At 52.0% G+C, this 14468-nt stretch overlaps 1 protein-coding gene across 2 annotated transcripts in view; it reads left to right on the forward strand.

The window, feature by feature from the left end:
• PDIA5 (protein disulfide isomerase family A member 5) overlaps positions 1-14468 on the forward strand; it is a 93079-nt gene that overhangs the window by 23466 nt on the left and 55145 nt on the right. For both annotated transcript variants that reach the window (XM_055568396.1, XM_055568397.1), the window contains exons 4-6: positions 9047-9130; positions 9615-9660; positions 12911-13003. In XM_055568396.1, coding sequence (XP_055424371.1) covers positions 9047-9130; positions 9615-9660; positions 12911-13003 — 223 coding nt within the window. The remainder of the gene's footprint in view (positions 1-9046; positions 9131-9614; positions 9661-12910; positions 13004-14468) is intronic.

Genomic DNA, 14468 nt, shown 5'->3' on the forward strand with positions numbered 1-14468 from the left:
CCTGTCTGTTGCCCTGGCTTCCGAGGTGGCTCCGTCACACGGGTCCGTCCTGGACAGGTGGCTGAGTCCTTCCAGCCCTTTGCTCCGGCCTGTGTCCCTACCCCAATATGTCCCGATGACAAGGCTGTGAGCTGCTCCTCCTCCTGCTGCCCCTGCCCCCTCCCAGAGACTCCGTGTCACTGTCATGGTGGCAGAATCACACGCCAGCCCCTTCTGAGTGTGGCAAAAGGGGCACTTTGAACTCCTCAGATCCTTCTGAGTTTGGGGGTTTTAAGTCCATGGTGTTTTCGGCTTCCCTTCCTTCTCCTCATTAGGAGTAATTGCCACATCTCTCCACATTCAGCACTTTTGCTGCTGGGATTTATATACACACACCTCTTGTCACATAATTAGTTCCCAATTGGGCATAGATTGGCAAAAACAGAGCAAAGACACAGACAGTGAAACATACGGAAAAGGTCGGGAAGAATAGGTTTGTTCTTTGCACGTTTGTTGAGCACTGTCTGCCTGCAAGGCACTGCACTGGGTGGACACCAGCATTTACATGTCCTTCTGATTGAGGACAGGAGGTGTTCCCAGGGCCACTGGGTCCTCAGCTGGATGTGGGGTTTATTGAGAACGTGAGTTTGGGAAGAGCAGGGGAGAGGATCATAGGTAGTACTACAGTTTTGTTAGTATGGGGACGAGGTGGGGCTGTCCTGGGAACATGGCAGTTCTTTTCCTGCATGGCCCATAATGGTCTTTGTAACCTTTAATATCTCTGTCCTTGCCTGAGTCACAAACCCTTTACTACTCTGTGGGTTCCGTGAGCTGTTAGGGGCTCCACTCCAGTGCGGTCTTCTCCCTCTTCAACCTAAGTTCTCAGTGGCTGTTTTGCAAATAAACTTCTGGGACACAACTGTTTTATAAGTTGGTAACCTCAAGCTGCAGAGGAGCCTGGTAGGCTGCAATCCATGGGGCCACTAAGAGTCAGACACGACTGAGCGACTTCACTTTCACTTTTCACTTTCATGCATTGGAGAAGGAAATGGCAACCCACTCCGGTGTTCTTGCCTGGAGAATCCCAGGGACAGGGGAGCCTGGTGGGCTGCCATCTCTGGGGTCGCACAGAGTCGGACACGACTGAAGCGACTTAGCAGCAGCAGCCTCAAGCTGGTCCTGCCTGTCATTGGAGAGAACTGATAGAAAGTCATATTTTGACAAAGCACTGAATGAGCGCAGAAGACGTCTTCGTCAAGCAGTGTTTGCTGTACTGTGTGTGTGTGTGTGTGTGTGTGTGTGTGTGCGCGCGCGCGTGCGCACGCCTGTCTGGCCTCACACCTCCTGATTGATTCAAACACCAGTTTAACGGAACAGATGGCTCACTAAACAGTTGACGAGATTTCAGTTGTTGGTTGCTTCTAGTTCAGAGTGGGTCTGGAAGTGTTCTTGTCTCCCAGGTGTGTCTCTGTCTCCTATATTTTACCAGGACTGCTCTGTGTGACTGGCAAAGTGATAGAGCCCGTTAGAGGGGATAGGGTGCTCTGGAATCTCCATACCAAGCCAATGGAGCCTTATCACAGGGAGTTCTTCCCAGGCTTGTAGGTGGCGGAAGTGGGCAGGAGAGCTTGGTTTAGGTGGATGGACCCCATCCACCTGGGTCCATTCACTTGAGCACTTACTCTGTGCTTTGAGGCACAGGCCTGGCTAATAGTGTCTTTGAGGATTGCGGTGTGCAAGGAGGCAGCAGACATCTAGCCAGGTGATTACAGTCACTTCATTCATTCTGCCTAGAAAGGTTGAAGAAAACTTCACAGAGGAGGTTGAGTTCAGACTTGGGGCAAGCCTTCAGAGGACCAAGTCTTTCACATGCCCTGGGCTTCCCTGCAGGCAGCTCCCTGTGGTGTGGCCCCTTGGGTTGTCTGGCCGATGGGACTGGAGGTGACAGTCCTGCCTTGCTCCCTGGACAGGCAGGACTGTATGGGACTGGGCTTAGTGTGTAAAGACAGACTAAGAAGAAGAGCACTGGGGACTCATTTGAAGACATAATGTCTGGAATCAATAAAAAGTGCCTCTGGGAGAAAGAATCCTGTGACTTGATGCTCTAAGATGAAGATCTGGGGGCAACTTATGACTTTAAAGAGGTAACCTAAAGACAAAGGGTTGACTGTTCACATAATTGCTACTCAACTCATGCCTCTAAGAGGAGGCATAAGCTGAAATATTAAGTAGCTTTTAAAAGTTTAGATAAGTAGGTGGATTATGGAGCTATAATGGATGATGTCGGAAGCCAGAATATCAGAGGTAGGATACAACTAAATCTTCCCCAGAACAACCACAGGGATAGCACTGGGAGCTCTGGTCCATGCGGGCCGCCCTGCGGGGCAGGGCATGGATCACCATTACACAGGGAGATCCCCATGGATGTGAGCTGGAGGACCCCTTCTGTCAGCTGCTCCTGCTCAGAGATTTCTGAACGTGCCCCATAAGCCCTTAGGGGAACCCAGTGTGTTCTTTCCAAGCCCTGTGATGACGGCTCTCAACCGCCGCCCTAACAGCACTCGGCTGTGTTCTTGAGTCTGAATGAGATGCCCCTGGGGTGGGCCGATGGAAGGGCAGAAACGCTCTGGCGAGTGCTCGCCTCTGCTCTGCAGGCGTGTGAGCGGGGGACCACAGGTGAGCAGCCGGAGCACGGCTGCCCTTGCATGGGCCCTGCTGCGTGTGGTTCCCCACCTGCGTCCCGCCTTGCCAGCGAAGGGATGGAGGCAGAATAGGGATGCCGGGACTTGGGGTGGGGTGATGGCCCCTCTGCTTTCCTCCTTTAGAAGGCAGCTGAGGGGGCCAGGGGGCATCTGGGGGAGAGAAGACAGTGCTGCAGGCTGGGGAGTCTGTAGAGTGTGTGCTGTGATGACACAGCCCCTGGCTGAAGGGTCAGCTCAGCTGCTTACTAGCCCAGTGACCCTGGCCAGGTCGCTTACCCTGAATCTGTTTACTCATCTGTAAATGGGACAATAATACATAGTCTGCTTTCTTTCTGGGTCCGTGGTGAGGATCAGGTAAATGAAAGTTCTTTGTAGAATAGAATTTAAATCTGAGATCGCATTCTACTCTTTTTATTTTTCATCTGGGCCAGTTTGTTAGGGCATCAAGAAGCTGGAGGGAGGGAGATGATGTATTTGTCTTCAAGAGCTTTTCCTTGGGTGAGGACCCCTTGGTCATTGTGAGGATGCCTCTGAAGAGAGATGAGTCAGCTGCAGTGCACAGGCTGTTCTGTTTGGACCCTTAAGAACTATGGGGTGCTGTGAAACTTGTGGGACTGTAGGTTTGAGGTCTGGCTTTGAGCCTAGGCTCTGACAGCAAATAGCTGTGTGACCTTTGGCAAGTCACTGCCCGTCTCTGGGCTTCAGTCTACTCTTGGGTGAAACATGGAGTTGAATCTTCCAAGTTGCTCTCATCCCTACATAGCCTGGTTGAGAACATTCTGGAGCTACCAGGCTCTTACATGTGTACACATAGTTGCCTGTATGTATGCACATGAAGGCCCGTGTATTCATGTAAGTGTGTGGGAGGGTGTGTCTTCTGGTCTTCATGCCTCTCCCCACCCTAGGTGACTGCCTCTGACATCCCTCCTGTCCTTCCCTCTCAGCCTCTCTCCTCCTCTGTTCCTCTCCTTTGATGGTTTCTCTTGCCTCTTCCTTTCTCTGGTCCCTGCCCATTCTTCTGGTCTTTTTCCTCCTCTCTCCTCTATGTGGATATTTCTTCTCTTTTCCTTGCTTTTCAGACTCTTTTCCTCCCTACCCCTGCCTGCACACCGACAGCCACACACACCCTTCTCTGCCGGTTTTCTCCCAGGCCCCGGGCCCGTAACTTGTTGCTCTGAGGTGTCTGTAGGCTTTCTGGCCTCCGTCCAGGGACCTGTCAGCTCTCCCTTCCCCTCACTCTACCTCCTGGCTCAGATCTCGACAGCCACACTCGGGTTGGCTGGTGGTACTTGTTCAGCTCTTAAGTGGGTTGTGTGTGAGGGAGTTGGTATTCCCTGCGTGCTCTGCAGCCTGGCATCGGGCTCGGCCTTGGCTCGGAGTGCTGCTGTCTGGACGGTAAAGCTGGAGCCAGCAGGCGGGACCTGTGCCCGGCGTGCTGATTCCAGGGGCTGATTCTCACTGGGCCGAGGCAGCCTTATGGGGTGCTTGCTGCTTTCTTCTCCCGAGGGTGAAGGTCATTATGTTACGGCATTTTCCTCCTTCCCCGCTCTCATTCTCCCATCTGCTGTCCTTCTCCAGGAGCAGCACTGGCTTCCCAGATCCGAGATTGGGGGCCTGCCAGGGCAGGCATAACATATTTTGAAGCCCATGTTTTCTTCCAGAAATTATTTGCTCCTTTACATGTAAGCATGTGGAATTACCATGGGATATAAAGTGGGCTTCCAGAAGCGGTTGTTGTGCTTTTGTTGTAGCTTCAGACACCTCCTGGCATGCTGCCATGCTCTCATGAGGGTGCTGTGTCCCCTCCAGAGCTGCTGGGCTGGGGAAGCAGGTTGAGGATGGGATGACACACTCCACTTTCTTGTGTCCTGTCTCTCTTATGAGCTCTGCTGGGTGATTCATGCTCGATCAGGTGCCTTCTTGAGGTCGTATCCAGGAGGACAGGCAGACCTGGGAGGATCCTGCTGTGGGAGTCCCGTTGTCAGCAGGGCTAATGACCAGCCCCCCAGGTCCTGGCAAACTGGAGGCCCAGCTCTTCCAGGGCTGTTCTCTGTCTCCCGGCTTTGTCCTCCAACCCCTTCCTTCCATGTCGTCCTCCACAAGTCACTCTGATGCTGTTTCTTGCTCACTCACTCATCTTTCATTTTCTTCATGTCTCTGAAGGGGGAAACATGTCCCACCTTTCCTCTCCTCCCCACCCTCAGGGTCACAGGTACATCTGCTCGGAATCCTGCCGTGTTAGACCCAGAAGATAGGGTCTCTTCTTTGGTGGGGAAACGGACCCCAGGAAGGCTGAGTGGGCCAAGGGCACACAGTGTCCAAAACAAGCTGGGGATCCTTATAGTCTGCTTTCTGCCTGCTGCAGGAGGCTGCCCAGGGCTTGAGTGGATGTAAGGTTGTTGCCTGGCCAAGCGAGGATCTGATCGTGAGTTAAGAGAGAGATGATGGAGGTTCAGATCTTTTTTGAATCTCCACCATCTGTCCTGGCTTCTGGCTCCTGGTTCATCCGTCAGGATGCAGGCAGCCTGCCTTGGTGTTTTAGTAATACTTGACCCCATAGGGGGATGGAAAGCTCTGTCCAGCTTGTGTGACAACTCTGCATTTTGCAGCTGGGGAACCAGGGTCCTGCTGGAGGTCACAGGCTGGCTAGTGGCAGAGCCAGACCTAGATGCCCAGTCGCTGCAGCTGGTGGCCACTGCGGGAGGGTTTCCTACTTGGGCTGTGACTTCTGTAAGTCGAGTACCCCCTTTCAGAGCCTCCAGCACCTTACTTCTCCCTCTTCCTGCTCTCACCCTCTCACCTTTTATCTCTGGTGGGTCTCTTGAATGATCCTCATTGCACGTGCAGATCTAGTAAGCACAGCACTGTATACCTGCAGCCACTCTCTGCACTGCTGGCCAGCGACCCACAACAAAGTCGAACAAAAACACTGGGCTGTCTGTCTGGGCTGGGGATAGGGAGGGAAGTGTGAAAAGGCCTCAGTGATCTTCCTCCACATTCTCTGTAGAGCAGAGTCCAGGGAGGCGGGGGAAGAGGGGATGTGGCAGGTCAGGGGGTGAGTAACCAGTAACCAGGCAGAGGACGGTGAGGAGCCACCAGAGAAGGCTGGTTCCTGCAGGACAGTCTGGGGAGTGACAGGTGAAGACCTCTGCACGGCCAGTCACTTTCTGTGGTTGTCCCCTCCCTCTCATCCCAGCAAAGCAGCTCATTCCCTGCTGTCTGCCTTTGTCTCCTTCCCCGCCAGAGCATTAGTCATTGGCTAGGGAAGGGTGGGAGCACAGTTAACTGCGAAATCTATCAACCCAGATCCTTTTAAGTCCCTGAGCTTGGGTAATTTCTCCCCTTCTTGAACTCTTATGACTTTTAGTGTACTGCACAGTTAGTGCATATGCACACGCACACACACGCATACACACTCTGAGAGTCAGAATCATAGGACGGAGGGGAGCCGATCTGAGAGCGCACTGTCAGGAATTGTCACCTGGCAGGATTCCTGGAGCTCAGTAGGCAGAGCCCAGAGAGCCAGCCATGAGCGCCTCATCCCAGCACGACAGCCAGCATCACTCACTCACTCAGGCTATTTATAGAGCGCCTGCTATGTGCCCTCAGCCGTTGTAACCCTGGGGAACCAGCCATGAACAAAACAAAGCCATCGGCTTGGTGGAGCAAACCTTTCTGATGGGGCTGACAGTCAGTGGACGTATTGGGGGAAGGGCAGAGAGCCAGTGGGGAAGGGTGAGCGGCAGTGCCAGATGAGGGGGGCCGAGGCGCTGGGATCTGAGAACAGAGGTGCTCAGAGAGGTTGGGAAGCCGGCTCCCCACCCACCGTCCTGGGTACCTGCGCGCGCGCGCGTGTGAGTGTGTGTGTGTGTGTGTGTGGTGGGGTGGTGGGGGGGTGGTGGTGTGTGAAGCAGAGGAGAGGAGAGGGTTGCAGAGTCGGCCTGAGGGATCCTGTGGCCAAGATGGAGTTGTGGTTGCTGGAGGGTCATGGGGTCATAGGCTGGCTGCGGGCGGGGCTGGACATGCCTGTGAGGAACCTCCATGCCCACCCCCCAAGCTCCACCCAGCCCAGCCAGCTGCTTTGGGACAATACTCCTAAGCCTGGCCTGGATTCCCCGGGACACCAAGGCTTTTTTCCAAGGAGTAGGTTTTTTTCTGCACAGCCGGCCGGGGTTGCAAAGACTAGGCCCCGTCTCTCCTCTCTCTGCTTCATAAAATCACAGGAAGAGGCTGCCAGCCAGGCTCCACAGAGGAGAGCGCTGGTGTGAGGCTGCCTTGCAGTCTGGGTGCCCCTGCTGGATGCCAGTGTAGGGCAAGTGTGCGGCGGGCACCTGAACCTGGTTTCTGCCGTAGCCGCTATTTGTTGTCATGTTTGAGTAGACAGTAGGTGGTCCCAGAAATCGTTGCATGAAGCAGAACAAAGCCAGACAGGGCAAGTGCCAAGGGAATGGTTGTAAACATCCCAGTTGAGCCCTCTCGTCTTCCTTGGGGCACGGAAAGGGCGCCTCAGACACAGTTGTCAAACAGACCCTGCTGCCTGTCCATGTGGCTTCACCACAGAGCATGCGTGGGACGGGGCAGACTAGACGGTAATCACCACCGTCAGTGGGTGCGTGGCTTGGTGGCCGCACCTTACAGGCCCCCCGACGCACGCTCTTGGCCCTTCTGGGTCCCCTCCGCACCCCAGCTTATCTGTCCTCTCTGGACTCCCTATCTTAAAAGATCCTCACCTCCCTGGGGGAGCAGCCATGGCTGCGTCATTAGCCTCCCTTCCTGAGATCATTGAGCGTTTCTTGAGTTCTCTGTGAGTTGGGGCAGGGTTGTGGCTAGAAGCTGTAGGGGCTACAGTGATGGCCACTGCAAGTAGGACTGCGTAGGGAGGGATGGTGTGGAGGTTTTGGGGGGTCCCTGAGAGTGCCTGACACCCCCTCTCCAACCCAGGCACCTGGCTGGTAAGACATGCTTCTTGAACTGCAAATTGCATATTCACATTTGAAATGAGGTTCCATAGTGTTGCCTGTCCATTGTGAGTGTGGCTTTTAGAATTGAGCTGAATGGTATAATTAGTCCATCTGCTCCAGGGCTGGTGCACAGCTGTGTGAAGCTGATGGTTGTCAAAGGTGAACAGGTGGGAGCTGACAGGACTTCCCTCAGGTGGTGGTCATACCAGGCAGAACAAATTTTCTCATGCAGTGTAGTCAGCTGGGATTGGTGCAGGGTGGGGGTGCTGAGAGGCCCTCACTGAGTCCACTGAGATGTGGGGAGAGGGTCCTGGCATGAGGAGCAGGGCCGTATGAGTGGGGTAGCTGGTTGTCTCTGTTTGGAAGTTGGGAAGACTTGGCTGAGTGTGGTGAGGTCATAGGGAGGCTGCGAGAGCAGGTGAGGTCTCTGAGGGGGCTGGTGCAGGGCACAGGGGAAACCAAGCCTCATGGGGGTGGGAGAGGGGTTGGAGAGATGAGGGAGAGCCAGGCAGGGTGGCAGCAGGCATCAGATCACCTGGGATCCTCCTTAAAACACGGTTGCATGAGGACCCCTGGGCGTTTTGATTGAGTAGGTCTGGGAGGGAACTGAGAATTTGCACTTCTGACAGGCTCCTGGGCTGTGGTGATACTGCTGGTCCAGGGACCACATTTTGAGATCAGAGGTCTAACAGAACAGGAAGCAAGATTAGAGGGGTCATGCATAAGCACTTGGGGAATAGTGGATGGCACCCGGCCGACGCGTCTCATTAGAAGAGCTGCAGGGCTGTGATCCTGCAGACGCTAGCACCTCACTGAACCTTTCGCTGTTCTCTCTCTGGCTTTTATCAATACCTGATCAGATTTTGTAACTCCTTCAACATCACAGAACATTTTTCTCCTACCCTGGTCTGGTGGTGGCACATGCCGCACATCAGAGGTTTAAAAAAAAAAAAACAACTCGCTGGGGCCACAGATGGAGCTTCTGAGTCATGGTCTGCGAGAGGGTCAGGGAATCAGTATGTTTGAAAACTTCCCCCAGGTGATTCTAATGAGCAGCCAGGATTGGGAACCATTCCCCTGAGCTTGTTTTTCTTACAATGTGCCACCTGCCCACTAAGCTTTAAGGGAACCTACTTTGTCTGGATCCACCAGATGGCCCCTTACAGGCAGTGATATGTCCTCCCCATCTGCTTGCCTCTGTCTTTCCAGATCAGTCCAGATCCTGCTGGTCTCCCTCCTTCCTCCAGTTCTCTGAGAACTCATTTGTAATGAGGGCCTCACTTGCTATTGAGAATCCCAAGTTATCTCCTTTACTCTTAGGTCACCAGCAGATTTTCCTCTGTCAAAACCTTCACGAGGACTTTAGGTAACAAGTGTCTTTTCCCCAACATTTGTGTCTTTCAGTGACACAGAAAGTAGAAAATTGTGCAAGAAGATGAAAGTTGACCTGAGTGCAAAGGACAAAAAGGTTGAATTATTCCATTACCAGTAAGTACACATAGACTTTTCCAATTTCCAAATAAATACTAAAAGCTTTCATTGGTATTCTCGGCAAACCACAGTTTTTAGTGAGATTAATTTTATTTCAGAATGATGTTTTTTGTGTTTACAATTATTTCTTAAAAAAAAAAACTTGAGCTGTGTTCAACAGCTGAATCTTACTAAGATTCTGCAGGAAATCTAAAGGTTAAGTGTCTTCAGGTGAGTGCGTGCCAAGTCGTTTCAGTCGTATCTGACTTTTTGTGATGCTGTGGACCGTAGCCCACCAAGTTCCTCTGTCCCTGGGATTCTCCAGGCAAGAATACTGGAGTGGGTTCCCATGTCCTCCCCGAGGGAATCTTCCCTACCCAGGGATCAAACCCAAGTCTCTTATGTCTCCTGCAGGCAGCTTCTTTACCACTGGTGCCACCTGGAAAGCCCATGTCTTCATAACCAATCCTAACATTAACACCTTTTTCTCCTGTTTTCACAGGGATGGTGCATTTCATACTGAATATAACCGAGCTGTGACGTTTAAGGTAAATTTCCCTGCCTTGTTCTCAGCAGAGGAGGAAGGGCAGAGTGATCTGAGGGAGTCTCATCTGTAGAGCACAGGTCAGCAGAACGCCTGGAGAATTTTGTAGCTGTGAAACCAGTCGGGATGACCTGCTGCTTTGTAGACAGTTTATGACTCTTTCAGTGAGAGAGACATCTGACATCATGCCCTCCTCTGCAGAGGCCAGAGTCTCCCTTCAACTGTCCAGAGCCCTTCACCTCTGCAGTCATGTCCCTGGGGGCTGCCCATAGGCCTGAGGGGGCCAGTGGTGCCCAGGTTAGCACAGCATGCAGGACCCGGGCAGGGCAGCAGCTTGGTCCAGATGAGATGCCCACGTCACTGAGCCATTCTCGGCTACAAATCCGATTCAAAAAGAGATAGAAAAGCGTCAGTGAAAATAAGGATGGAGATTCTCTGCCCTGCAGGTGCTATCCTGTATCCCCTGGCAGCTCTCCGGGGCCCGAGTCCTTCCACTGCCCTTGGTTCTCCTCCTTCGTGTTCCCTTCCTCAGATCATTCTTCTCCTGCTCTGGCTAGGGCCATGTGTTCCTTCTGTCGTGGCATATGTTGAACCCACCCTCTCTGATTCTCCTGCTTAGACTGCATTAGACCCTGGGCTCCTCTCTCTTTCCATCTGTTTCCTTCCATTCTTTTCTGTCTGTCCATGCCCTTCTCCCTCTGCCTCTCTCCCCCTACCTCCCTGGTCATTTCTTGTTTATCCACTAACTCTTGTTTTTTTTAAGTTGCCGCAGCTTTTACTTAGTACAGACTCAGCCTGATTACTCATCATCTTAACACCCACTTAGACACTTAGAGATAATTCTACCAACTAGAGTTGCTTAACCCCTCTTATTCTGTGTTAAGATGTCAGCTGAAGTGGTAACACGTGCTCCTCAGATGTGGCAGCTTGGTGGTATGGGGGCATTGCTGATAGAGGCGGCTGGGCTTTTTGTTTTGTGTCTGGAGGTTGTGTTCAGTGTATATTTAGCTGGCCCTCTGAGGAGTCCGTCCTGGGCTTGAGGAGCAGGGAATAGCAGCTTCTCAGAACTGCAGTGGCAGGAGAGACACCCAGGTAGGTGGTCTGGACCTGCCTGGGTCAGGGAGGCTGAGTCCCAGCTTCTGTCCACCTTCTTACAAAGACCAGGTGTATGGGATCTGCTCGCTCCCATCCTGTCTGTGATCTTGGCATCAAGGAGCTGGAGAAGTGGCTGAGCATGGTACAGGGTCAGGGTCATAGGTGGGGAGAGGGCATCCTTGGTCCCAGGGTCCCCGAAGCCCATGGGACCATCAAGGACTGGGGAGGAGTCCCTGGGGTTCTCTAGGGTAGGGGGGTATGATGGTGGAGCTCCCCATGGCTGCCTGACAGCTCCAGGTTCTCAGGGGGAGCAGCCGTGAGCAAAGCCCTCCCTGGTCTCGGGTCCGTTTTCCCTTCAGGGTTTCTCCTGAGCTTCTATCTCTGGAAAGATGGAGGAGTCCCCCGGCAGGGCGGGTGCACAGTCTGGCTGTTGTTGCTGTCCCCTTGTTCAGAAGGGGCCTTGACGCCGAGGCAGGGGTGGGGTGCTAGTACTTTAACTCGGCTGGTGCTGGCGCAGGCCAGGAGTGCCACCCCCCACCACCGCCCCCCAGGGCAGTAGTTCCTACCTACTTTGAGTTCCTATGCTACTGAGAATCTCCTGGAAGTTGTGGACGTTATCCTTAGACACTGTGCATACATACATCGGAAGGAGTGTTTTCCCATGAGTCTCAGGCTGCACAGACTGTTGAGGTCCACGGCGCACCCTAAGTTGATAGCATCTGCACCAGGCTTTCTGAAACAGCAGGCGGGCGGGCTCCCATAAGCATCTTAATCACATGGCTCGTGGGCGTGCCCTGTGGCTGTGGGTGAGTGGGGCTTTCAGGGCAGCGCTGCTGGCCTCACTTTGGCTGTTATCATCACAGTGAAGCTTTGACAAGGTGCTGAGAAAAGGCTGATCCGCCTCTGCCTGGTAGGAACAGCCGTCTTCTCTTGCCAGCAGGCGTTTCATAGCTCTGTTTGGACAGACAGGGACCACTATCTGAATGAAATTCTGCGAAGTCCTGGCTGTCTCCCACTCTCCCACAGAGCTCTTTCCAAAAAGGAATTTCTAAGAAATAGCAAGCCTCCCAGGTCCTCTGTGTGTGACCGGTGGGGGGCTGGATGCACAGCCTCACTCAGGGGTTTTTCTGTCCTCACCATAGACCTCCCTCCCTCCCCAGCACACACGTGGCACACCCAGCTCATCATCTGCTCACAGGAGCGTGCTCAAAGCGGGCAGATGTAATGGAATCTTGCATTCAGTTGCACAACACTGAAGGCTCATCTGATGACAAGGAGGCCACCTCTCCAGGGTTGGAGGGAGAGAGGCTCAGCTGGTTTCTGGTACCCGGTCCTGGCTCTCACAGGCTTTGAGCGGCATTTCTCAGATGACTGTTTGAAAGTGAAGGGAATGCAGCTTCCGTCATGTGGCTGGTGGGGAGGGGAGCGGAGGGATGTGTCCCCCCCACCCCCCAACATTCCTGCTCCATGTGTGTCCTGCCCAAGGGGAGCAGAGAGCTGAATCAGTTGTCCACAAGACAAAGGCTAGTTAAGCCCTTTATCCTGAAGGTCTTGGTCCGTCTAGAAAAGTGTCTCTAAGGAGAGAAGTCCAGCAACCAGGGGGCCACAGTTATGAGCACCCTGCCTTGGGGGGCTTCCCACTTGCGTCCCAGAGAGGGTGATGAGGATTTAATGCACTCCCAAACCAGTTTAGATCATGAAATACCAAGCAGGTTACAAGCAGGCGTGATTAAGTTGCTTATGCCATTGACAGTTTTAATGGCTGTGTGAATGTGTAAGTATCTTACATCGCACGTGACTGGAGACCTTTATTCAAACTGATCAGGGAGACTTTTTGGAAGAGATGACATTTATTAGAAGCATGTGCCTCTGTTTTGAATAAGCCAACTAGTTGTCTCGAACTTTCTCTCTTGTCCCTGAAGAGGCATCGTAGGTGTCAGTGGACCAGAGGTAGTGTCATGTGGGGTGCATTTTTAGGGCGCTTAGCAGTGCTGCCAGTGGGTGATGGCATAGCACACCCCAGTCGTTTGCCCATAGGCTGCGTGCTTCCGGTTTCAGGCACTGTAGTCTCCAGGTAGGGGGTGGGGCAGGTTCCCGATCCCCTTACCTCCTCTCTTCCTGGCTAAAATGAGTTTTCCCTTCTCTCTCCTTTTCCTCAGTCCATAGTGGCCTTTCTGAAGGATCCGAAAGGGCCCCCATTGTGGGAGGAAGATCCTGGAGCCAAAGATGTTGTCCACATTGACAATGAAAAGGTAATTTTTCTGTATCAATTCTGATGGGCTTTGGATGCTTCCCCCCAACCAGGGTCCCCCAGGAGAGATGACTGAGGAACTGAGAAATAGGAATATTATGGAACCTCCAAGGGAGCCCTGGGCCAGGCCTTAACATTTGGTTTCCCTTCCGAGCTCCGAGATGGAAACAACAGGAGATTAGCTGCCTGGGACTTCTGTTCTCCACTGCCTTATATAATGTATTTTAACATGTGTACATTTTCCTTATAGGGACATTTAAATGTTTCTTTCTCATTATGTAATGTGGTTGTTGCCTTTATGCTTTTGGTATTATTTCTAAGGTGGATTTTGTGTTTGCTTTTTTTCTTGTTGTTTAAAAATATCTGAGAGATTTGGGTTGGATTTTCAGAGACTTGAGTCAGGTCTTTACAATTCTGGGACACTGTGTTAATTTTGAACAAGTTCAGTTTCTGGGTTTGGCTGGGGTTGGGGGTGGAAGGGTAGTTCTGAAGTACAGTCTGCATACAACCCTGAACCTCTTCCTTTCGAAGCCTGCCCCACATGACCTAAAGGTGCCTCTTTGTCCATGGGTGCCTGTGTTTTTATCATGTGCACGCAGGACCTAAAGGTGCCTCTGTCCACGGGTGCCTATGTTTTTATCATGTGCCCATGTATGCCTTACTTGGTTGACTGCGCCTTCCCATTGGGATGGGCAGGAACTTCTTTGTCACATTTCACATGGCCTGTGCAGCAAGCAGTGCTTTTTTGTAGATGGAGGGAGAACGTTCGTTTTATCCTGAGAAGATAAAACGTACCTTTTATCTTCCTCTGACTCCCTTCCCTTTTCATTTAAAATCATTGACTCTTGATGCTTGTTACTAGCTCAGAAGAAAATGATGCCATTTATACTTTCTGGAGGAGGGATCATGTGTGATCATCATGAGATAACCAAGTGGGCCTTTCAGATGGAGGTGTTTTGAATTAAGGCGCTGGGCATCAACATTTTGGGGATAGAAAGTGCCGGTATCATAGCTGGAAAAAGGAGGAGGAGGGGAGGAGGGCCCAGTATCTGGAGGTGGTGGCATCTGTGCCCATAGCCATGAAAAGACAGACAGCCTAAACTGATGATTTCTCCTGGGTGGATTTTATCATAATACGTGCTTTTAAAGCCTCTCAGACAAGCGATTGCCTGCTGCCTCCTTCCCCCAAAATGTTCATGTCCTGAAACTCCTTAAATTGCTCTTCTGTAACTAGAAATATTAAGCAGAGATATCTTTTCCACGCCTGTAGGCAGTCATCTTCTTATACTGTGTACTATTTTCTCTCATGTAGAAATATTAACTGCTTTTGTGCTAATAAAATCCGCACATAAAATAACTGAAGTTCCAAATTCAGGTTTGAATTGCTGACTTCTGTTTGTAAACTTAAGAGTTCCATGCTTATTTGAAGATAATTAAGCATCTTTGGGTGTAAGATGATATTTGTT

This window comes from Bubalus kerabau, chromosome 2 (assembly GCF_029407905.1).
Source record: "Bubalus kerabau isolate K-KA32 ecotype Philippines breed swamp buffalo chromosome 2, PCC_UOA_SB_1v2, whole genome shotgun sequence".
NCBI lineage: Eukaryota > Metazoa > Chordata > Mammalia > Artiodactyla > Bovidae > Bubalus > Bubalus kerabau.